The sequence below is a fragment of the Lipomyces japonicus genome (genome assembly GCF_038497905.1).
Source record: "Lipomyces japonicus strain CBS 7319 unplaced genomic scaffold V1514scaffold_3, whole genome shotgun sequence".
Lineage (NCBI taxonomy): Eukaryota > Fungi > Ascomycota > Lipomycetes > Lipomycetales > Lipomycetaceae > Lipomyces > Lipomyces japonicus.
Genome location: NW_027117815.1, coordinates 286,823 through 308,155, shown reverse-complemented (window position 1 = coordinate 308,155; position 21,333 = coordinate 286,823). Strand labels below are relative to the sequence as shown.

At 46.9% G+C, this 21,333-nt stretch overlaps 10 protein-coding genes across 10 annotated transcripts; 5 read left to right on the top strand and 5 right to left on the bottom strand.

The window, feature by feature from the left end:
* The first annotated feature begins 321 nt into the window (after nucleotides 1-321).
* Nucleotides 322-2,555, top strand: V1514DRAFT_324699 (Pescadillo N-terminus-domain-containing protein). The gene is made up of 2 exons (XM_066926478.1): nucleotides 322-489; nucleotides 561-2,555. Exons 1-2 carry the CDS (start codon nucleotides 392-394, stop codon nucleotides 2,389-2,391), a joined length of 1,929 nt encoding a protein of 642 aa, XP_066785760.1. The 5' UTR covers nucleotides 322-391; the 3' UTR covers nucleotides 2,392-2,555.
* A 310-nt stretch (nucleotides 2,556-2,865) lies between these two features.
* Nucleotides 2,866-5,224, top strand: V1514DRAFT_324696 (SacI homology domain-containing protein). The gene is made up of 4 exons (XM_066926477.1): nucleotides 2,866-3,122; nucleotides 3,212-3,402; nucleotides 3,471-3,680; nucleotides 3,741-5,224. Exons 1-4 carry the CDS (start codon nucleotides 3,002-3,004, stop codon nucleotides 5,133-5,135), a joined length of 1,917 nt encoding a protein of 638 aa, XP_066785759.1. The 5' UTR covers nucleotides 2,866-3,001; the 3' UTR covers nucleotides 5,136-5,224.
* V1514DRAFT_324694 (Metallo-dependent phosphatase-like protein) lies at nucleotides 5,179-6,846 on the bottom strand. The gene has a single exon (XM_066926476.1). The coding sequence runs from the start codon at nucleotides 6,661-6,663 to the stop codon at nucleotides 5,272-5,274; it is 1,392 nt and encodes a 463-aa protein (XP_066785758.1). The 5' UTR covers nucleotides 6,664-6,846; the 3' UTR covers nucleotides 5,179-5,271.
* A 1,076-nt stretch (nucleotides 6,847-7,922) lies between these two features.
* On the top strand, nucleotides 7,923-8,936 carry V1514DRAFT_345948 (Eisosome component PIL1/LSP1; the record flags this gene model as incomplete). The annotated part of the gene is made up of 1 exon (XM_066929245.1): nucleotides 7,923-8,936. The coding sequence occupies one exon, from the start codon at nucleotides 7,923-7,925 to the stop codon at nucleotides 8,934-8,936; it is 1,014 nt and encodes a 337-aa protein (XP_066785757.1).
* A 1,069-nt stretch (nucleotides 8,937-10,005) lies between these two features.
* V1514DRAFT_317729 (L-Aspartase-like protein) lies at nucleotides 10,006-11,693 on the top strand (the record flags this gene model as incomplete). The annotated part of the gene is made up of 2 exons (XM_066925853.1): nucleotides 10,006-10,173; nucleotides 10,308-11,693. The coding sequence occupies 2 exons, from the start codon at nucleotides 10,006-10,008 to the stop codon at nucleotides 11,691-11,693; spliced, it is 1,554 nt and encodes a 517-aa protein (XP_066785756.1).
* A 24-nt stretch (nucleotides 11,694-11,717) lies between these two features.
* On the bottom strand, nucleotides 11,718-12,856 carry V1514DRAFT_288608 (uncharacterized protein). The gene is made up of 2 exons (XM_066925261.1): nucleotides 11,955-12,856; nucleotides 11,718-11,893 (listed from the first exon to the last, which is right to left on the bottom strand). Exons 1-2 carry the CDS (start codon nucleotides 12,794-12,796, stop codon nucleotides 11,761-11,763), a joined length of 975 nt encoding a protein of 324 aa, XP_066785755.1. The 5' UTR covers nucleotides 12,797-12,856; the 3' UTR covers nucleotides 11,718-11,760.
* A 1,707-nt stretch (nucleotides 12,857-14,563) lies between these two features.
* Nucleotides 14,564-15,875, top strand: V1514DRAFT_324683 (40S ribosomal protein eS6). The gene is made up of 3 exons (XM_066926475.1): nucleotides 14,564-14,626; nucleotides 14,786-14,973; nucleotides 15,040-15,875. The coding sequence occupies exons 1-3, from the start codon at nucleotides 14,621-14,623 to the stop codon at nucleotides 15,572-15,574; spliced, it is 729 nt and encodes a 242-aa protein (XP_066785754.1). The 5' UTR covers nucleotides 14,564-14,620; the 3' UTR covers nucleotides 15,575-15,875.
* On the bottom strand, nucleotides 15,778-17,742 carry V1514DRAFT_324681 (Quinolinate phosphoribosyl transferase). The gene is made up of 4 exons (XM_066926474.1): nucleotides 17,444-17,742; nucleotides 17,241-17,324; nucleotides 16,182-17,105; nucleotides 15,778-16,107 (listed from the first exon to the last, which is right to left on the bottom strand). The coding sequence occupies exons 1-4, from the start codon at nucleotides 17,562-17,564 to the stop codon at nucleotides 15,881-15,883; spliced, it is 1,356 nt and encodes a 451-aa protein (XP_066785753.1). The 5' UTR covers nucleotides 17,565-17,742; the 3' UTR covers nucleotides 15,778-15,880.
* Nucleotides 17,743-17,897: 155 nt separating this feature from the next.
* V1514DRAFT_324678 (uncharacterized protein) lies at nucleotides 17,898-19,544 on the bottom strand. Its single transcript, XM_066926473.1, has 2 exons — nucleotides 19,012-19,544; nucleotides 17,898-18,912 (listed from the first exon to the last, which is right to left on the bottom strand). Exons 1-2 carry the CDS (start codon nucleotides 19,175-19,177, stop codon nucleotides 17,972-17,974), a joined length of 1,107 nt encoding a protein of 368 aa, XP_066785752.1. The 5' UTR covers nucleotides 19,178-19,544; the 3' UTR covers nucleotides 17,898-17,971.
* Nucleotides 19,455-21,230, bottom strand: V1514DRAFT_324676 (translation initiation factor eIF 4e-like domain-containing protein). Its single transcript, XM_066926472.1, has 6 exons — nucleotides 21,182-21,230; nucleotides 20,749-21,015; nucleotides 20,589-20,625; nucleotides 20,266-20,502; nucleotides 20,032-20,177; nucleotides 19,455-19,963 (listed from the first exon to the last, which is right to left on the bottom strand). The coding sequence occupies exons 2-6, from the start codon at nucleotides 20,991-20,993 to the stop codon at nucleotides 19,849-19,851; spliced, it is 780 nt and encodes a 259-aa protein (XP_066785751.1). The 5' UTR covers nucleotides 20,994-21,015; nucleotides 21,182-21,230; the 3' UTR covers nucleotides 19,455-19,848.
* Between the last annotated feature and the right edge of the window lie 103 nt (nucleotides 21,231-21,333).

The window sequence follows — 21,333 nt, the reverse complement described above, 5'->3', positions numbered from 1 at the left end:
AAAACAAGTGTTAAGAGTAATGCAATCAAAATTTACCTCCACGTGCCTAAATTTATGTTCAACCTGTTTACAATTACAAATCTACTTCTCAAGACTAATTATTTTTTTTCTATATTTATATATATATTCTGTATATTGCCCGTGTACAATCAATTCTCCAGAATTCAATGGTCGGCAACCAGGCAGCAAAATATTCTAAAAGTTAAAGTTTAATGTTAAAACTTTGTTTTAGCCCCTGCACATCCATCAAAACACAGTGACGCACAATTCTCCCAACGACCTAATTTTTTTTTTTTTTTTCCTTTTGTTCGCTGTCTGCCACGGCTCGACTTTTTTTTTTTGCAAGTCTTTCCACCCGCATAAAAAGTCACAAAACAAAAACAAAAACAAGATGAGGATTAAGAAGAAACATCAAGCCGGAGCGGCTAAAAATTTTATTACCAGAACTCAGGCTGTAAAGAAATTGCAGCTTTCCTTGGCTGATTTCCGGTACGTTGGGAAATACTTTGACGAAAGCATGAACAGCTAACAATTTTTTTTCTTTTTTCCAAAAAAATTAGACGAATTTGCATTTTTAAGGGCATTTATCCTCGCGCACCACGAAGTGCCAAAAAGGCAAACAAGGGTTCAACCGCGCCGGTGACTTTTTATTACACGAAAGATATTCAATACTTGCTTCATGAACCAGTGATTCAAAAATTTCGTGATCACAAGGCGTTTGCCAAAAAATTATCTAAGCTTTTAGGCCGGGGTGAAGTTTCGGATGCGAAAAGGTTGGATGATAATCGGCCGCGGTACAAGTTGGACAAGATCGTGAAAGAACGGTACCCCACATTTTTGGACGCCGTCAGGGACCTGGATGATACGCTGAGCACGTTGTTTTTGTTTGCCGCCATTCCGGCATCGGACAAGGTTTCGGCTAAGGTTACGGAAGAGGCGGAAAAATTGTGCAATCAATGGATGGCATACGTTGCCCGGGAACGGCTGTTGCGCAAGGTTTTTGTCAGCATCAAGGGTATTTACTACGAGGCCGACATTAAGGGACAAGAAGTGGTATGGCTGGTGCCATTTAAGTTCCCACAAAACATCCCCACTGATGTTGATTTCAGAATCATGCTCACGTTTCTTGAATTTTACACCACGCTGTTGCAATTCGTATTGTTTAAGCTTTACACCGATTCCGGGTTCGTGTACCCTCCCCGCATCGACACGGGCAAGCAACAAGGCGTCGGCGGCTTGACCGCGTACGTTATGGAGACCCAGCGGGACAAGGAACTCATTGCTGAAGCACGTGCTGCCACAAAGGCCATTACCGAGTCCGAATTGGTGTCACGTGCGCAAACCATCTCATCCGTGCTTGCCAAATCCGACAACAAGGATGACAATGAAAATGATGACAACAACAATAATAATAATAAGGATGAAGAAATAGTGAGCAATGAAAAACTTGACACGTTTGAAGCCCTGCCGAATACGGAAACCGCGGTGGGTGATATTTTGCCCCAGCCGGATGAATTATCTGCAGATGATGACGTGTTGAAAAACTTGCTGGCACCGTTTACTTTTTATGTTGGACGTGAAGTTTCGATTGAATTGGTCGAAATCGCGATCCTGTCGTTGGGCGGCAAGGTCGTGTCCGAGGCCAGTCTGGACGCGTACCTGCACGTGGATGACGACGTGGCGGAGCAGGAAGGCATTGATTTGGCATCACGGCAACGTGAAGTGGACGCGTTGCTCAAGACCGTGACGCATCAGGTTAGTGACCGGCCGCAGGTTGCGTCGAAAGTGCCCGGCCGCGTGTACGTGCAGCCGCAGTGGGTGTTTGATTCGTTAAACAAGGCCCGCCTGCAACCGGTGGACGACTACGCGGTTGGCGCCACGTTGCCACCGCATTTGAGTCCCTGGGGTGACGGCGCAGGGTATGATCCCGACACGGTGATTGAAGGCGGCGAAGAAGATGAGGAAGATGAGGAAGAAGACGAAGAGATTGAGGTTGCAGATGAAGATGTCGATCAGGAAGAAGACGACGAGGACGAGGACGAAGCATTGCAACATCAGCGTGAATTGGAGAAAGAAGCCAAGGGCATTTTATATTCCAAGGACAATGCCGGCGATAACAAGAAGCGTAAGCGTGGCAACGACAGGAAATTAACCACTGAAGAAAAGCAAGCGGTGGAAGAGAAAGAACTGCGCAAGATCATGATGACAAACAAGCAAAAGAAATTGTACAACCAAATGCAGTACGGCATTAACAAGAAGGAAGAACGCAAGCAAAAATTAACATCGAAACGAAGACGGATCGATACCACGAAGACACCGAAACGGCAGAACTTGAACACCGGACCAGCACCGTCGTCGTCGTCTGGAAAGGGCAAGAAAGCAAAGAAGTAAGCTGGGAGGGGGAAAACAAAACAACTTATGGGTCTATAGAAAAGACATTAAAAAGTATTGGATTGTATATTTTTTTTGTTTTTGCTGTTGTTATTTATTTTTACTATATGTTTTTGGGGTTACATTTTATGTTCAATATACAAAATAACTGGGTTCCGATCTCTGCAGTGTGCATGGCAATTAACCGTACTCGAGCACTCAAGTGCGAAGCATGCCTTGAACGTCGATCAAGTCTCCTCCATGTAATAAAGATCTTGACTACCGTATATGCTGTTTTGAGGTCAACAAAAATAATAAATACTCTACTCTTGCAGGTGTAATTGTGACACGTTGCTTTTTTGTAAACGATGTTTATTATCAGTTTGCAAACGTGCACTCACTGAACAAGTCACCATGTCGTGGTTGTTGTGGTTGTCAAGCTGTGGTAAATTGATAAAGTTTCGGTATGCGTGGCGGCGCAGCAAGTCGCAAAGAAATAACATAAAGTCGAACATCTGATCTTTGCTATCAAGATTCGTTGAATAGTACAAACATCGGCCTTGTTGGTTTACACCACATTCGTTTCAATTCTTTCTTTCTTTTTATTTGTTTATTTTATTTTAGAAGGTAAATGTCGGCGCCTTTATACGTTTCATCGTCATCTCATGAGATCCAATTTATCAATAACTTGACATCACCACCAACCGTGCTTCATGTTTCTAAACCGACAGGTGAAATTTCAGTTACGAAAAGTATGGTCCATGTTATGTTTAGTAGAGATTACAAGGATTCAAAACTCTCAAAATGAATTGTTAACACAGAGTAAATTTATTTTTTATAGTTGAACCAGATGCAGACAGGTTCGCCACGTTCGGCCATTCCGTACCCGGCATTCTCGGCGTGATCAGGTTATGGCTGGGCAAATATGTGATTGTGATTAGCAAGGCAGAAAAAATTGGATTGCTCAAGGGCCATGTGATTTATCGGATTGCGGATTTTGATTTTATCCCAACCAGGGATACGCTTGTGAAGGTATCATACAACCATAGTTGTGGCTTGGTGGTTTAAAAATTGACTGACTGACTGACTGGTGTCTTTAGGATAAGGATGAGGCAACGTATTTGTCATTGTTAAAAAAGCACATCAAGCATGGGCCCATGTATTTCTCCTACACGTGGGACCTCACGAACTCGTTGCAACGTCAAGCTCCAGATACGAACGGTGCGATCTGGCGTCGTGCTGACGAACGGTTTTTTTGGAACCAATATGTGCAACAAGAATTTATAAATTATTCAACAGTTGATCCTGCGGTAAGTCCAAAAACAAACCAAAAAAAAAGAATGAAAAATCTAACAAAAAAAAAAAAACAGATTGATCATTTCATCTTGCCGGTCGTGTTTGGATACGTAAAAGTCACAAAAACGTCAATCAACAACACGCCGCTAACGTTCGGCCTGATATCTCGTCGCAGCCGGTTTCGTGCCGGCACGCGGTACTTCAGTCGCGGCATTGATGGTGACGGCAACGTGTCGAACTTTAACGAGACGGAGCAAGTCGTCGTGGTTGATAGTCATGATGACACCGGCGCCGTGAGCGAAAGCACGTACGGGTTCGTGCAAACCAGGGGCAGCGTGCCCGTGTTTTGGGCCGAGATTAACAACTTGCGGTACAAGCCCAAGTTGCGCATCATTGACGCCGCCGTGGACACTGCCCGTGCTCATTTTGATCAGCAAGTGCGCACGTACGGGCCAAATTACTGCGTGAACTTGGTTAACCAGGCCGGGCACGAGCAACCGGTCAAGAACGCGTACGAGACCGTGATCAGGCAATTGGCCGATCCGGACGTGCGGTACGTGTATTTTGATTTCCATCATGAATGTCGCAAGATGCGGTACGATCGCGTGCAAGGATTGATAGACCGGTTGGTTGAACTCGGCGCCGGCCAGATGGGGTATTACCATGCCGTGCGGGATCAGGATAGTGGTGATGGTACGAAGGTTAAGCGATTACAGCAAGGCACGGTGCGAACGAATTGTATGGACTGCCTTGACCGCACAAACGTGGTGCAGAGCGTGTTGGCAGGCTGGACGTTGCAACATGTCCTGCAAGACGCCGGCGTGCTACCGCAGTCAGCGCAAGACTCGGTGCGATGGGAATCCGACGCCGAGTTTGAATTACTGTTTCGCAACACGTGGGCCGACAACGCGGACGCCATCTCGCGAGCGTACTCGGGCACGGGCGCGCTCAAGACCGATTTCACGCGCACGGGCAAGCGCACGAAAAAGGGTGCCGCTAACGATCTATGGAATTCGATCGAAAGGTACGGGCGGAATAATTTTTTTGATGGCCGCAGGCAGGACGCGTATGACTTGTTTTTGGGCAACCACCACCCGTACGACGTCGTGGACCCGCCGTTCAGAGACCTGCGACCGGTGATTGTGCAATCTATGCCGTACGTGGCCTACGGCGCGTTGCTCATGATTTTGGCTGCCTGGTTATTGCCGCGCGCGAACGACGCCCGCGTGCTCGCGATCCGGTTGTTCACGCTGGCCTGGGTGATCGTGCTGGCGTACGCGGCGTTGTTTATTCGCACACACGGCCTGGCATACGTGAATTGGCCCAGGTTGGTACCTTTGGAATACGTGACCGAGCAAGAGGTCGTGCATGCCGGCACGGGCCGCGTGCGCGGGTGGGTCATGTCGGAGAAGGGCAAGATCGAGAACCGGATTCGCGGACTGGAAGAGGGCAAGAAGCGGACGGAGTGAAGCGGGACCGATGGATCAAATTTAATAAATACACACCCACGATGTTGATATGGTTTAATTTATACAATACAATTTATTATAAAATAAAATTAAAAAAAAAATAAAAAAATAAAAAAATTTTTAAAAAAAAAAAATTTTAAAAACTTTGAGGTACTTGTAATGCGGGCGGGCTGGAATGCATCATCATGCCGTTTTTGCGTTCGTACCTGCCCCTGCGCATTTCTTGCTTAAGCGCGACCGAATCCAGCGGTTTTAAAAATTCAAAACTGCACAACAAGTCTTCAGACACGGACATGACCGCGCCCCAATTATCAAACTCGCCACAATAGTTGGGTGCTGAAAACACGGTGACCAACGTGCGCTCATTAAAAAACTCGTATCCGTCTTCAACCACCATGTGAGCCCTGCACACGAGGTCGAACTCGAATTTGGATAAGAACTTGTTGATCGCGGTCTTGCCGAAGCAATACGACACGCCACGCTCGTTATCTTCCCATTCGTTTTGCGTATCAGCCGGATCGGACCATAACAGGTCGTTCAATAATCCGAAATCGGGCACGTCGGTCGGACGTACAATGTCCCTGATTTCGTCCATCGAGTTTAGCACCGGTGATAATCCACCGTGCACGCAAAAAATTTTGGACGCGACGATGGCGGCGATCGGTAACGTGTTGAAGCAATCGATAAACGTCTTCCAAACCTTGACCGAACACCTGCGCTTGCATTCGTCGTAAAACCCGTACACCCTGGTCACGTTTGCGCATTCGTGATTGCCGCGAAGCAAAAAAAAATTCTCTGGGTATTTGATCTTGTAAGCCAGCAGCAGCAAGATTGTCTCCAGGCTTTGCTTGCCCCTGTCAACGTAGTCACCCAAAAACAAGTAGTTTGCGGCAGGCGGAAAGCCGCACATTTCAAACATGCGGATCAAGTCACCGTATTGGCCATGCACGTCACCCACGATCTTGACCGGCGGCGAAAGTTCAATCAAGGTTGGCTGGGACAGGAACACGTCACGAGCAGCACGACAGATGGCATGAATCTCTGCTGATTTTAGGCAGAAATTTTTGCTTGATTTTTTGCCCGAGTAGCCAACGTCGAGCAAGCGTTGAATGATTTCGTCAATCACGAGTGAGGATGATGCGGACGCGCGCAAGGCCGGCGAAGACGACAAAGGCGAGTACGGGTCAGACAGGGATAATGAGGCGAATTGGTGTGGAGACGGCGTGGGCGAATTGTGAGATGGCAAGGAAGATGAAGTCGTGCTGTTGTGAATGATGACAGGCAAAGGCGATGGTGGATGGGGCACGGCGAGATGATTGGGCGAACTTTGCTGATTATTATGGAGATGATCTAGGGACCGTGCAGAACCAGCGTTGTTTTCAGCAGACGGCGATGAAGAGGCATCGAACGAGCGGCGAATCAGAATTGGCTCTTTTGGTTCGAGCACCTGCATGGAAGGTGGTGGTGGTGGCGGCGGCGGCGGCGGTTGCGGTTGCGGTTGCGATTGCGATTGTGAATGATGATGCATGACCGAGATGAAGGCGGAGTCAGCATTGGCAGACGATGCGGACAAGATTGTGTTTGGTGAAGCGGCCGTGGCTGTTGTTGTTGTTGTTGATGATGATGATAATGATGTTGTTGTTGTTGTTGGCGTGTTGATGTTGTGTGTGGGCGCCAGCACCGACGATGATAGCGATTCTGCCGGGCCAGACGGATCCGGTTGCCTGGGCTGATGCGGAGACGACAGTGAGGACCTTGCCGACCTTGCCGACCGTGTGGACGTTTGCGTGTCTGTCCTGGAGAAGGATGGATACGACCTCAGGCCGCCGCTGCCGCTGCCGCCGCCATCGCCAGGTTTGGACTTTGACGACGAGTTCCCCATGGGGGGGGGGGGGAGAGGAAGGAAAGGTTGGGATGAATCGAATGCTGATGAGGTTGGGAGGATTGGTTAAGGCAGGGTGGTGCTGCGCTGCGTGGGACGATGCAAGACGGCGTGCACTATGTACTAGGTCAGCACGGGAGCAGGCAAAGACCGACGGGCAGAACGATGCGGACACGATGATGACAATGGGCGATGACGATGCCGTGGAGGTTTCGTGGTTGCGGTCGTGTTATTATTGCTTGAATGCGGGTTTCGGCCCAATCGTGACCCTAACAACGGCGGCGTCGGCACCAGCCCCTCAGGCCGGGTAAAACGCTGACCAGGCAAAGCAAAACCGGCAAAAAATTTTTCTTTCTCTGCTTTGTTTGCACACCCAACTTGGGTTACGTAAAGACAATCAATACAATCCGACTGGCGACAACGAGATGCATGCATGGTAAGTAGTGTGACCAGATGTCCGTGGCTGGCAGGCAAGCAAGTCCGCATGATGAACATTCATAAATCTACAACTAGAAGCTGTTACCGACCAATTTACATGGGGAGTACTATGAATCGCTACTCTGACCGGCACTTGCTTAGCTCAGCTCAGCTAGCGGATGGGCCCCCTGGCAATCAGTTCATCAATTCAAGGCACGTCGAATGCTAACCCGAGTTTAGTTTAGAACAATAATAAAAACTACTTATGATCCATTGCGTTTATCGATTGTAGACCGTAGACATGAGCGCGCACGTGACAGGCAATCAAAAGACAGGCGATCAGCGCTGCGCCATGACGTAACCGGTCGCTGCCCTGGCGATCGTGCACGCCTCGAGGCAAGCGCGAGGGTATAAATATCGAGGACATGATCGCTCACCTCACTCACCAACCTCATCCTCATCCATCCTTATCCTTCACCAACCTCGTCATGCACAGAACATACTCCATGCGCAACTCCAGGGCGCCCACTGCCCAGCAGCAAGTCACGCCGCCGCCGCCGACCTCGTCGACAAAGTCGGGCAGGTTCTTTGGCAAGGCGTCGCTGTCACACACGTTCCGCAAGTCCACCGCCGGCTCGTTCGCGCCCGACCTGGCTCGCAAGCTGGCCCAGCTCGTCAAGATGGAAAAGAACGTGATGCGGTCGATCGAGCTCGTGTCGCGCGAGCGCCGCGACGTGGCCAAACAGATCTCGCTTTGGGGCGAGGACTGTGACGACGACGTGTCCGACGTGACTGACAAGCTCGGCGTTCTGATTTACGAAATCGGCGAGCTTGAAGATCAGTTTATCGATCGCTACGACCAGTACCGCATCACGCTCAAGAGCGTGCGCAACATTGAGGCTTCCGTGCAGCCGTCCAGGGACCGCAAGCAGAAGATTACCGACCAGATCGCCCAGCTTAAGTACAAGGACCCCAACTCGCCCAAGATCGTCGTGCTCGAGCAAGAACTGGTCCGGGCTGAGGCCGAGTCGCTCGTTGCCGAGGCCCAGTTGTCAAACATCACGAGGGAAAAGCTCAAGGCCGCGTTTGCGTACCAGTTCGATGCCTTGCGCGAGCATTCTGAAAAATTGGCATTGATTGCAAACTACGGCATTTCGTTGCTCGACCTGATTGACGACCAGGCTGTCACGCCCGGCGAGACCCTGCCGGCCTACGATGGCTACGAAGCTTCCAAGCAGATCATTATCGACTGCGAGAACGCGCTGGCTAACTGGACGTTTGATAACGCGGCTGTTAAGCCGACATTGTCCATCAACCATTCCCACGAGCATGGGTTCGACCTCGAAGACGAGGAAGAGCAGCAGCAACAACATGGCGAACAAGTAGAAGACACGGAATGGCAGGCAGAGGCCGCTACCGCGTCGTCAGAGCACGTGCCGCAGGAGGAAGAGCCAGAACAGTTTCAGGAAGCTGGACTTGCTGACAAGCCGGTCGCTGCTTAATGTAACCACATCCGTGTAATGATTATTTTATTATTTTATTTTCGGTTTAAGGCGATGTTCCATGATTGAGCATCTCGGGTGTACATGTCAAATTTTTTTTTATTTTTTTTTTTTTTAGTTAGTTGTTAGTAATACAGAATAATGTAATAATCGTTCATCACATATCCATCACATCCGTCGTTCGTATTTTTTATTTTATTTTTTTTTTCCACGTCACGCTCTGCCCATGCCCATCATGTACGTACTGCAATCACTCGTTGAGTTGGCATTGCTTCGCTAGTTTTTTTTTGTTTTTTTGTTCGCTAACTTGTCGTTCCTAGCCGCCGCTACGTCCGCACCGGCCCGCGAGACGCAGTATTGCTGCGCATCGTGCTCTCATGCGCTGATGACCTCGAGTTTTTTAACCACGCCCGCCTGCACGCGGTCATTAACGCGATCCGGCCGTTCATCACCGCCGCAGTCACGAACGATAAGGACGACAAGAACAACAACAACAACAACAACGACGACGACGATGACGTGGCGGCCACGACGTTTACCGACACCCGTGGGGACCAGCGATGGCGATGCGTCGCGGCAGTCGACCAAAGCGGCAGCCGCCGCCGCAGCGGCCTCGTGCTCAAGCACGCCCACTTGCACGACAACCACGGCGATACCGATGTCGACCAGCAGGACTTCAAGCCGGTGCTGACGACCTCGTTCGCCGGCGTGGCAATCAAGGCCGTGCTGGTCCTGACCCTGCACCAGCTTTAAAGCGACCTTGCTGTGCTGTGCGTACGGTACGAGGCCAATTGAGTTTCCGTTTTGGCAGGCCATCCGATGGTGCTTGCATAGTGAGCGCAAACTCTAATGCGCCGTCGTCCTGGGGTGGGTTGCCCGGAACCAGGGCCGGAGCCAATTGCAACGACTCGTTTTTTCGCCCTCGGGCCGGCGAGTCCTTTTTTAAATCGAATAAATTGACCCATTTGGCATATAGATAATAATATAATACCAATTAATTATATATTTAAATATATAATTTATATTCATCTCTATAGACTTATATAGACTCCACTACCTTTTTCTCTCAATGCTTTCGTCCGTCGTCAGACGTGCAGGTAACCGCTCACTGCTCACCGCCAAACTCAATCCCGGTCACGCATTGTCGTTGTCGCACTCTTCTTCTTCATCTTTTTCCGCACATCTCGTCCTTCCCCGCTATTCTTCCCGGTCTTTTTCATCTACTCCGTTCACGATGGCATGTCTCTCTTTTTCTTTCTTTTTTTTTTCTGTGGTTTGCAATTTTTGGTTTGAATCAAATTTGCCCCAATAAATCAAATGGTTTTTTCTTTTTCTTTTTTTTTTTGGCTAACCTCAACTATCGTTGTTTAGAGAACCGAAACCGACGCGTTTGGCGAGATTGAAGTCGCTGATGACAAGTACTGGGGCGCCCAGACTCAACGCTCAAAGCAAAATTTCGACATTGGCGGCCCAGCTGAGCACATCCCGTTGCCGGTCGTGCACGCGTTTGGCATTTTGAAAAAGGCTGCCGCAATTGTAAATGAAAAGTACGGCCTGGAGCCGGAATTATCGGCCGCCATCCAAACGGCGGCCCAGGAAGTCGCCGACGGCAAGCTGGATGATCATTTCCCTTTGGTCGTGTTCCAGACCGGTTCGGGCACGCAATCAAACATGAACGCCAACGAGGTCATCTCGAACCGGGCCATCGAATTGCTCGGCGGCAAGTTGGGTTCAAAAAAGCCAGTTCATCCTAACGATCACGTGAACCGGTCGCAATCTTCCAACGACACGTTCCCGACCGTCATGCACATTGCCGCCGTGCGTGAGATCACGGGCAAGCTGATCCCGGCCTTGCAAGACCTGCACAAGGCCGTGGCCGACAAGGCTGCCGAGTTTGATCACATCATCAAGATCGGCCGCACGCATTTGCAAGATGCCACGCCGCTCACGTTGGGCCAAGAATTTTCCGGCTACGCCACGCAGATCGAGTTTGGCATTGAGCGTGTCAAGGCCACCCTGCCCCGGTTGCGGTACCTTGCCCAGGGCGGCACCGCGGTCGGCACCGGATTAAACACGAAGCAAGGATTTGACGTGGCCATTGCCGAACAGGTCACTGCCCTCACCGGCGAGCAATTCTTTACCGCGCCCAACAAGTTCGAAGCCCTGGCCGCGCACGATGCCATCGTGGAAGCATCCGGCGCGCTCAACACGTTAGCTGCGTCCCTGTTCAAGATTGCGAACGATATTAGGTACCTGGGTTCGGGCCCGCGATGCGGATACGGTGAACTTTCGTTACCTGAAAACGAGCCCGGTTCGTCCATCATGCCGGGCAAGGTCAACCCGACCCAGAACGAGGCCCTCACGATGGTGGCTGCTCAGGTTTTCGGCAACCACACCGCCATCACCGTGGCTGGCGCGTCCGGCCAGTTTGAACTCAACGTTTTCAAGCCCGTGTTGATCCGCAACCTGTTGTCGTCCGTGCGATTGCTGGCAGATGGTGCCCGGTCATTTAATATTCATTGCGTGCAAGGAATCAAGGCCAACGAGACCCGCATCGGTCAATTGTTGCATGAATCCCTGATGCTCGTGACCGCGTTGAACCCCAAGATTGGTTACGACGCGGCTTCGAAAGTGGCCAAGAACGCACACAAGAAAGGTTTAACGTTGAAGCAATCGGCCTTGGAACTCGGCGTGCTCACGTCCGAAGAATTTGACGAATGGGTTCGTCCTGAGAAAATGATTGGGCCAAGCAAGTAATGCCGTTACGGATACGTAGGAAAGGTTTAATTTACTATATATGTACATGAATATGTATGTATCTTTATTATATTTCTTTAACTACTTGGCCAAGTATTTGGTTTAATTCTCCAGCCCTGGCTCTCGCAAGTTCGATGCATTTTTGCACGTGTCTTTTTGTAATCGTGGTCTTGCCCGCCGCAACCGATATGCTCTCGATCCTATGATTAAACCCGTTAGAAAAAATCCGCGCGCTTGTGTCTTGTTTGTATAATAACTTACGTTTTGTCGTTCGCGGTCGTAATAATCGATATCCGGCCATCCACGCTGGCCTGTTCCACTCGTCCTTCCAAATCGGCAAGAACCAACTCGTTGTCGTCATCATCATCATCATCATCATCACCACGATCTTGCCGCCTGCGTTGCCACACGCCAAAGTTCACACACCACGGCAACGAATCATCTGCGTAGTTCAAAACCAACCTGCTTGCCTGTGCCCGGTCAAACTTGATCTCAGGCTCGGTGCCAAAATCCGCCGTCCGGGATTCTTCATCATCAGCCACGACCGCACGCGGCAACCTCGTGGCCCTTAACCCGGCAATCAACGCTGCCCACGCCACGTCGTAGCCGTCTTGCTGTTGGCCTTGCTGAGACGAACCAAGCAACTGAATCTGCGCCTGCAACGTCAGCCATTGCTGCGCCGTGCCGGCAACCCGCAGTTGCTCGCGGTCATACAACTTAACCGACCGCGCGGTCGCAACCATCCATTCCGACATGCTCATCAACTCCGGCGTGGGCGGGCCGGTCCGGCCCAGCGCGTCCACGTTCGTAAACAAGCCGCCAGCCACGCCGTCATCGTCGTCACCATCGCTGTCAACAACGTACGCGGTAATGCCACACACGGCAATACTATTACCCATGCGTACGACCGCGGATCCCAACGTGTGAGCCAACGCGCCCGCATGCATCGTGCAATGCCGAAACTCGTGCACGCCGCGCAACGACGGCGGCCGGGCCGGCGACGACGGCAGGCTCAGGTACTTGCTGAAATAAACCTCGGGCAAGATGCCGGCAAACAAATCCGGATTGGACGACAACGTGTCCGCAAACGATCCGGTTGTCATTGTTGTTTATTTTAAAAAAAAAATAAAAAATTTGCCTTTTTCCAGTTTCGTATACTGTCTCGATAGTTGAATGAAATTTGCAAATCCCCCTGGCGGTCACCCTACCTGCACGCGTTCAGCTCTTTGGGTTAGGGGAACATGTTATGTTTTTGATAGTTCGAAGGACAAAGCTATCAAAACAATATGGTAATTACAGCATATAGGCGTTCGCCAAAGTCCTTTTGTTGCCTGTTTTTTTTTTCTCTAGCACTTTAGCGGCGCAAGTTTTAAATGTGCCGACAACATGTCCACAAGGGCGACCATAAGGGTTGCAAACCTCATTGAGACGTAAATCCAAACTCCTGACTAGGTTCATCATGCGACCATAATGGTTGCAAACCTCCTCGAGACATAAATCCAAACTCCTGACTAAGTTCATCATGATCACTAAAGGAAATCTTTCACCTCGTCTAGCTCGACCTCTGCCAGGTGTCGGTGTGTTGATTTCGTTGAGCAGCGTAGTATAGAATGGGGTTACGGTGTCCTCAGCACCACAGTCGCAGTAGACGACTTTGCGCCGGCGATGTTTAATCTTAATCAACTCTGTGCAACAACGGATGATTTCATGTTGGCAGGTTTCCGTTGGGTTTTTGGGTAGGCTTAAATTGCCATTGTGCATCAAGTTGAGCAGCAGCCTCAAAGGGGTGTTTATTTGCAGCCGTGATGGTAGAGCCAAGGGGGGAGGAGGTGGATTTGTGTAAGCAAAGGTCTAACGATGGATTTTGCTACGAGCTCGTTTGAAAAATCGTGACGGATTGGCATGATTGCCAGTTCGGAAATGGAGTATTTCAATGGATATGGTCCGAAAGGCGCCTAGTGATCTGCGTATTGCTGCATTGTGAATGTCCTGATAAACCGGCAATGTCTTATTTTTCTAAGGACCACATCCAGGCCGCAAGTCACAAAGTATGTCAACCACGTCGTGATTCTCATTTACGCAAAAAAAAAAATTGCTGCTTGCTTCATGCATTCTTTACTGCTAGGGCGTTATTTAAACTTTACAAGGCAACTACAAAGAACTTATTGTCTGGATGTAGAATCAAGTCTTGGGTTCGTTAAGCAGAATAGAACTCATTCAAGTTGTAAACACTGATAATTCGCCATCATTTAAATCTGAGCAGGGAGCTATTGAATAGCGGACAGACTGAACTTCCGTGTGTTGGTTCAACGCCCTAGATACAATTAGTTGAACTAACGAGGAAACGTCGCAGTCATTCTGCCGCCTTGACAACGCCGGCCTTGCTGAAACAAACCAAACAACCTGAACCAGCACCTGCAACATCAGGCAACCCGCAGTGGCTCGCACATCCGGTTGTGATGATGTTTGATATAGAAAGTCGTAAGCTAGCAAAATCGATGCCGATTGAGCTCCATGTTCGTACGCTCGTACGTTGGCAGCGGTCACAGGATTGCACGACATGTCTCTGCGTCGTCAAACTGCCCTATGTAACGATCGTTTCACTTTGCAAGCAATACATTCTCATATCAGCATTGGCCACTGTTCTTCCCACCTCAGATCCGTGTCGACCATTCATTGATCGCTCCACGTCGAGGCTCTGTGGGTTAGGGCGGGTAATCGAAGCAGTTAACCACAACTAGGGCACAGCCCTAACTTTATGCCAACACAAGGCACCGGCCCGTGACTGCGGATTTGCAGGAATGGGTGGAGCAGTGGTTTTTGGCACAGGCCAGTCAAAGCTGGGCCAGGCAACTTCGCGATTTGCATTGAGATCCAACACCAACGACCAACAACCCGACCCCAGTTGCTTCAGATTCACATTCATCATGAAGGTAAATTATACAGATTCTGCATGTCTTTTTTCATTCCACCAGCATTGTTTCTACAAGACGATGGCACGAGTTTCGGTCTAAAAAAGAATAATAGCGTGGCAGGGGTGAGCAAGTTGGGAGCATCACGGCGTGCTAATTCATTTTTCTTCTTTTTTTTAGCTTAACATTGCATATCCGGCAAACGGAACTCAAAAATTGATTGAAATCGACGACGAGCGTCGCACTCATGTTTTTCTTGAGAAGCGCATCGGCCAAGAAGTCGAAGGTGACTCCGTTGGTGATGAATTCAAGGGTTACATTTTCAAGATCACTGGTGGTAATGACAAGCAAGGTTTCCCCATGAAGCAGTACGTGTTTATTATTATTGTTATTTTTTTTTTTTGGTTGTCAGTGGGATTTTAACTCGATTGCAGGGGAGTCATGCACCCATCCCGTGTCCGCCTGCTGCTCGCTAAGGGCCACTCTTGCTACCGCCCTCGCCGCACTGGCGAGCGCAAGCGCAAGTCTGTTCGTGGCTGCATTGTGGCAAACGACTTGGCCGTCTTGTCGCTTGCCATTGTCAAGCAAGGTGATGCCGACATTAACGGCTTGACCGACGTGAACCAGCCCAAGCGTCTCGGACCCAAGCGTGCGTCCAAGATCAGAAAGTTCTGGGGTTTGACCAAGGAAGATGACGTGCGCAAGTACGTTGTTCGTCGCACGGTTGAAAAGAACGGCAAGTCATTCACCAAGGCTCCCAAGATTCAACGCTTGGTTACTCCTCAGGCCCTGCAACGTCAACGTCGTCGCGTGGCTCTCAAGGTCAGACAAGCTGAGGCTCAAAAGGAAGCCGCGGCTGAGTACGCTCAATTGTTGGCCAAACGTGTGACTGAAGACAAGGCCAAGAAGGCTGAGATCAGAAAGAGACGGGCTTCGTCTCTGCGGGCGGCTTCCACCACTAAGGCTTAAACAAATGACAAGAAAAATAAAATTTAAAATTTGAATGTATAAATTATATTTTTTTTTAATTAAAAAAAGCTTTAGAAAAAATGAAAATGGGAATTTAATAATAAAAAAAAAAAAAACCGGTTGTAAAGTTTTTTTGTAAGATTGGTTTGTTGATTATTGTATTGTATTTTAAAATTTTTCCATTTCCACTTTCATTTTTGTATCATGTATATTTATGAAATTGTCCAGGATATTGATTTATTTATTTTGACAAATGTATATATATATACATACATTACATTACATTACGTTGCGTATCGGATTGGTTTAATTTAATGATTGATCCCATCGCTTGTCTTCATCACCACCTTCCCAATTTCGTTCCACATACCCGAGATCATGCTTAACCTTGTCAACCGTGGCTTGATCACCCGTGTTTTTACCCAGGTTATCACTAATCTTGATCGCCGGCTTGCCATCTGCGGATGACAACTTGATCACGATGTTTAGCGGTGTTGATTTATCATGCGGCGGTGTGAGCGCATAAAAATCATCTGGTTATCAAGACAACATTTTAAAATTTGCTTTTTTTAAAAAAAAAAAATGAAAAAAAAAAAAAAAAACTTACTTGTGAAAAAAGTGCCGACGCCAAACGAGCTTTGCAATCCGGCCTCGTCCGTGGCGGCCTTGTACTTGCGGCACGCCTGCACGTCAAGACTGTCACTAAACACGATCGTCTTGCCAGCCTTTGCAATCCCAAGCGCATCATAAAAATTTGCGATCCGGTTAATGAACCGTACCGGATCACCTGAATCTTGCCTGACGCCAGCATACACTCTTGCAAGGTCATCATGGGCAGCAAACGCGCGCAAGAAAACGTCGGTGCCGAACGTGTCGGTCAAGGCCACGCCCACGAACTTGTCGGTCATGGTTTGCCGCCATTGTTGTAACGCTATCGTGTTTGCGGCATCGTAATCTTCATGCACGGCCGCGATGCCCATCATCCATTCGTGCGCGACTGTGCCGATCGCTGGCAGGTCGTACTTGCGAGCGAAAAAAACGTTGGACGTGCCACGGAACGAGCCTGTTGCGATTTCATGACCACCTTGCTTTTTTTGTTGGGTTTGTGCATCTAGTAAGCCTCGCATGACCAATTCCTGCGTATCAAACGATCGCCGCCGGCGCGTACCGAATTCAGAAAACGAGCAACCGGATTGCAGCAACCGCGTGGCCTTTGAGCAAGCTCTTGATTGCTGATCACGCAGGTCCCAATCCGTATCCACAAATTTGAAAAAAGCTTCAGAAACTAATGCCAGTACCGGGATTTCATACAGTATTGTCTCCACCCATAAGCCGGCAATTTCAATTTGCAATTCGGCACCACCACCAGGTGACGATGACAGCTTTGACGCAGGTTCAAACCTGAGCCTGACCTGCTCGCTTGGTGTTAACTTGAACGATGTCAAATATTTTAAATACCGATCGGGCAATTGTGGCACGTTCGCACGCAGGTACGAAATCTCATCATTAGAAAATCGTAAAGATCCAAGACCTATATGCCCATTAATCAATTCAAATTAGAAATCAACCACAAATTAAAACTTGAAACCAAAAAAAAAAAAAAAAAAAAAGACAAAAAAAAGACAAAAAAAAGACAAAAAAAAGCAAAATGTATATGTATATGTACTTTCAATCTCTTGTCGTAACCAATTCACAGCTTCGTGGTTAAATTTCTTTTCCGGCGTCCGGTTGCTGAATTTGTACGTTACATCTATAAATCAATTAATTTCCAATCCAGTTCCAATTCCGTTATATTTTCATAATGTCTTTTTTTTTTAATTTATTTGCCTATCAAATAAACCAATTAAAACTAATAAAAAATTTACTCACGAGTGGTAGGATAATGATCCAACACGGCAGCCTGCATGGTGAGCTTGTACAAATCCGTATCGAGCAACGACCTAATCGCATGCCCTCCTCCCCCTTTTCCTTCTTCTTGCGTTGGTGGCATTTTCTCCTTTCTTTTCCAAGCAAGCTTAGTTGATTTTCTTATGTTCTTGTAAAAAAAAAAAAAAAATTAATTGGAATTGGCTTTTTACGTTTCTCTGTTTTGTTTCAATGTTGTTCTTTCCTTGACAGGGAATGTGGTGAGAGTCAATTTCAGAATCAAGCCCCACAATTTGCGGCTCACGTTTATCTATATAGGTTTTCTGTTTAGGACAAACGTTGCAGGCAATTGTGACCGCCAGTTGGTTCGACAGGCTCGTACTATTGATTCGCTAGGTGCCCGTACGGCATAATGATCAAGTGTTTATCCTTAGTTTCCAAGGTATACCTGCGTACTGTCTTAATGTACAACCTAAGTGATGCACCTTTTTTCCGTTTAAGAGTTTCTATATACATGCCCAATTATTTTTTTTATCCTGTCTTCCATCTCACGTAATTCCGTAAACTATATACATCCTTATCATCGACCGGGCCAAACCGGATCTCACGTTGCCGGCCAATATTGCTTAGCAATGAAACGTGACGGCCAACATACGCTAGCAAGATTGGGAACCTAGCAGCTAGCAGGTCGTTTAAAAAAGGCACGTCATAGTCTAATTGCGATTCGATTGCCAAATGAGCAATCAAGAAAAGATCAGCCACGGATGCCCGGTTGCCAAAAATGTACAACAAAGATGATGACGATGATGATGATGATGAATCATCAGTACTTGGCGAGTTTCCTTGCCTTTCTTCATCGTTCCCATTGTCTTCGTCATGGCCAGGTTTGCTAAACTGTTGTTCCAAATGTGCGTATGCGTCCGTGGCCAGGTTCAACATCTTAATCACGGCCGTATACTCGGTCGCACCACCAGCGGTTCGTTTCTTAACTTGCTCAATAATCGAATCCGGAATATCCTGATTTGGTTTTGGCACTTGCGAACCCGGTTTCATGAAAAAAAAATTTATGCCTGCAAACTGGTCGCCGCTTGCAGATTTTTGCTTTTTTTGGTCGTTGATTGCCTTGTCCAATTCCGCATCCACGTCGTGCACGTGAGCGATGCGGTCCTTGGCCGCGGTTAGCAACCACACGGGCACCAGGTATTGCCACGGCAATCCCGGCGCCAATCGTGCCACGGCCGGTCGAAACAAGGACCGGTAGTTGACAACGTGCACGCGCTGAATGTAGCTCGACAACACGACCAGGTGTTGATTAACATATGATGCTACTGCCGTGCTGCTCGCGCCGAGTGATGGCTGGTCAAGGTGTTGATCTAAATCATAAACAAATGATTTAAAATGTCGCAAAACTTGATAAATGCCTGATGCTATAACATGGCCGGAATCGGCGTCCCTGATAAATGGCAACCTATCTGATTAAAACCCCCAGAAAAGTAAGCAACAATTGAAAGCAAGCAATTTTTATTTTTTTTGTGAGTATGTGTAGGGGCAGAGGGTTTAGCAAAACATACAATCGGGTGATAATAACGGATTCGAACTCGGAATCACAACGTAATTGGTTGCATGGTTGGAAGTTTGGCTTGAAAATTGAAGATATAACAATGCCACCAGGCAATCCGGATCAAACGATGGCAAGCCGGCGACCGGTCCCCATATGTGAAGTTCATAAGCTGTCATTTCTGTGAAATAAAAAAAATAAAAAACTAATAGAGATCTATATAGCCCTTAATTTTATAACTTTGATGGGCAGTGTTGGCGCAAATGGATGGACATATACAATGATGTATAACTAATTACGCAAGGTTTGATTATATAAAATCCTTCCCCGCTCAAACATCACAATGATCAACATACTGCTGACTTTCCATATTGATGGCATTCAATTTATATTTAAATTTTTCATTTTAAAAGATAAACGACATTGCCAGTACACACAAAAGCGATTGCAAAAAGGAAAAAAAAAAAAAAAGAAGCGTGTTAACAATAACAAGGGAGGGGGAAAGAAAAAACTTATAACACATTTGAAAAGTCAAAATAAATTATATCAGTACAAAACAAAAAAAAGAAAAACAAGCAACTTATTACCCCGAACATTGCAAAAAAAAATAAATAAATAAATAGCTTCCTTTCCTTTTTTTTTATAATGAATGTGTAAACCCACTTTTTTTTTAATTCCCAAAAGAAATTATACAAAGAAATACCCATAATAAAAAATACAAATGAACAAATCGATTGAAAAAAAAAAAAAAAAAAAAAAGAAAACCTCATAATGCTGCATTTATTAAACTAAGGGTAGAAAGTCGGTCATCAACCTTATATATATGTATTTCTTTTCTTTATTTTTTTATTTAAATTTTATAAGTCGATCTTGCCCGGCTTGATCCGACACTGGCAGAATCACTGTGAGATGCGAATTCGACCTTTTCATGGTTAGCAAGACCAAGGATTTCCTTAAATCGTCGACTATAATCAATCAAAATGTTAGCTTTGACCTCTTTTTTTGTTTTATTTCTTTCGTTAAGAATACATACCCGATCGGCTTCAATACATCTTCCTTGTTGTCAGACTTTGTCCAAATTGAAATTCTGTAATGCGCTTTTCGAATAGTTACGACCACACCAGTGATTTCATCTTCTTGTCCTTCCTCTTGTAATGTTCCTCCGATCGTGGCAAGAAGCTATTCCAGGTTAAATAAAAAAACACATAAATAAATTAGAAAACCCTTTTCCGCCAAATTTCGCATCATAAAAATTTTCCAAACTTACAGTGTTTAACCATAACCTGTCAATATCAGTCGAACTTTTCTCTCTAAACTGATACGCCCATTTTCCACCTTTCTTGTTCTGCTCATCTTCCCATTCGGGCCTGATACCTGGCTTGAAAAGATTATAATCCGATTTTAATGGTAATTCGGATGCCTTTGGAATATTATTATAAACACCCCAAAATTCTTCAACTGTGTCGAACGTGACAATTTGCTTCAACAGTTCACTCCAATCGGTCTGTTAATTTTATTCCAAACAATCGGCTTTGGTTAGACAAATCCCAAAAAAAAACTTATTGCGTTTCGAAAGACCTGGATGCTCACCTTATCACCTTGAACCACTGGTTTCGTGTACCAAAGTCTGCATATGATTTTAAACAAAAAATAATTTCATGGTAAGCATACATTTGCAAAAAACAAATCGTTCAACCGAAAAAAAAAAAAAAAAAAAAGAAAGAAAGACTTTTGTCAAATCAAAACATACGTCCACTTGCTCTTCAACGGGTGCTTAACAGTAAATTCTTCGGTCGAATCAAACACGGTTTGGATTTCTGGCACGGCCGATTGTTCTGCGGAAGCCTCATCAGATGCAGCACTGACCTCAGGTCCAGCCTGCTTGGTTGGAATAGGTTCTCCGGATTGTTCGACTGCAGCGGCAACTGGAACGGTTTCTGGCTGAACGACCGGTTGGTCGGTCGAACCTGGCACGCTCTCTACTGCGGTTGACATTTAATTATTTTGAATAATCTCTCTAAACGTAATGCAAACAACAATTAGATTTCCACATTGCCCTTTTTGCCCTCCTGCTCCCGCGCTAATATAAAAAAAAAAATATGCTCGGTATGGCATAAAGCAAGATCAAACCAAAAAAAGAATAATAATAGCATTTTATTTCTTGCTTTGAAAATAGTACTCACGTTTATATAGAAAAAACTAGTCTGCAGCTAGATTATCTTCGTGGAAATGAATTCAAAGAAGGATTAAGTCCAGCCAGGTTTTCAACACTCGCTCGTTCTTTTTTTAAGCCCCAACCCAGCCAGGACGCGTTGTGTATTAGGGTTTCTTCTTT

Excerpts from the sequence above, each read along its gene's own strand:
- V1514DRAFT_324699 (XM_066926478.1), top strand. The coding sequence starts at position 392 with ATGAGGATTAAGAAGAAACATCAAGCCGGAGCGGCTAAAAATTTTATT. Across the intron at positions 490-560 it reads CTTTCCTTGGCTGATTTCCG|ACGAATTTGCATTTTTAAGG; the intron begins GTACGTTGGGAA and ends CAAAAAAATTAG.
- V1514DRAFT_324696 (XM_066926477.1), top strand. The coding sequence starts at position 3,002 with ATGTCGGCGCCTTTATACGTTTCATCGTCATCTCATGAGATCCAATTT. Across the intron at positions 3,403-3,470 it reads CCAGGGATACGCTTGTGAAG|GATAAGGATGAGGCAACGTA; the intron begins GTATCATACAAC and ends TGGTGTCTTTAG. Across the intron at positions 3,681-3,740 it reads ATTCAACAGTTGATCCTGCG|ATTGATCATTTCATCTTGCC; the intron begins GTAAGTCCAAAA and ends AAAAAAAAACAG.
- V1514DRAFT_324694 (XM_066926476.1), bottom strand. The coding sequence starts at position 6,663 with ATGCATCATCATTCACAATCGCAATCGCAACCGCAACCGCAACCGCCG.
- V1514DRAFT_288608 (XM_066925261.1), bottom strand. The coding sequence starts at position 12,796 with ATGACAACCGGATCGTTTGCGGACACGTTGTCGTCCAATCCGGATTTG. Across the intron at positions 11,894-11,954 it reads ACGACCGCGAACGACAAAAC|GATCGAGAGCATATCGGTTG; the intron begins GTAAGTTATTAT and ends GTTTAATCATAG.
- V1514DRAFT_324683 (XM_066926475.1), top strand. Across the intron at positions 14,974-15,039 it reads CAAGGTTTCCCCATGAAGCA|GGGAGTCATGCACCCATCCC; the intron begins GTACGTGTTTAT and ends ACTCGATTGCAG.
- V1514DRAFT_324681 (XM_066926474.1), bottom strand. The coding sequence starts at position 17,564 with ATGCCACCAACGCAAGAAGAAGGAAAAGGGGGAGGAGGGCATGCGATT. Across the intron at positions 17,325-17,443 it reads GGATCATTATCCTACCACTC|ATGTAACGTACAAATTCAGC; the intron begins GTGAGTAAATTT and ends ATTGATTTATAG. Across the intron at positions 17,106-17,240 it reads GTTACGACAAGAGATTGAAA|GTCTTGGATCTTTACGATTT; the intron begins GTACATATACAT and ends ATGGGCATATAG.
- V1514DRAFT_324678 (XM_066926473.1), bottom strand. The coding sequence starts at position 19,177 with ATGACAGCTTATGAACTTCACATATGGGGACCGGTCGCCGGCTTGCCA. Across the intron at positions 18,913-19,011 it reads TCCGTTATTATCACCCGATT|ATAGGTTGCCATTTATCAGG; the intron begins GTATGTTTTGCT and ends GGTTTTAATCAG.
- V1514DRAFT_324676 (XM_066926472.1), bottom strand. The coding sequence starts at position 20,993 with ATGTCAACCGCAGTAGAGAGCGTGCCAGGTTCGACCGACCAACCGGTC. Across the intron at positions 20,503-20,588 it reads CAGTGGTTCAAGGTGATAAG|ACCGATTGGAGTGAACTGTT; the intron begins GTGAGCATCCAG and ends TAAAATTAACAG. Across the intron at positions 20,178-20,265 it reads ACAGGTTATGGTTAAACACT|CTTCTTGCCACGATCGGAGG; the intron begins GTAAGTTTGGAA and ends AACCTGGAATAG.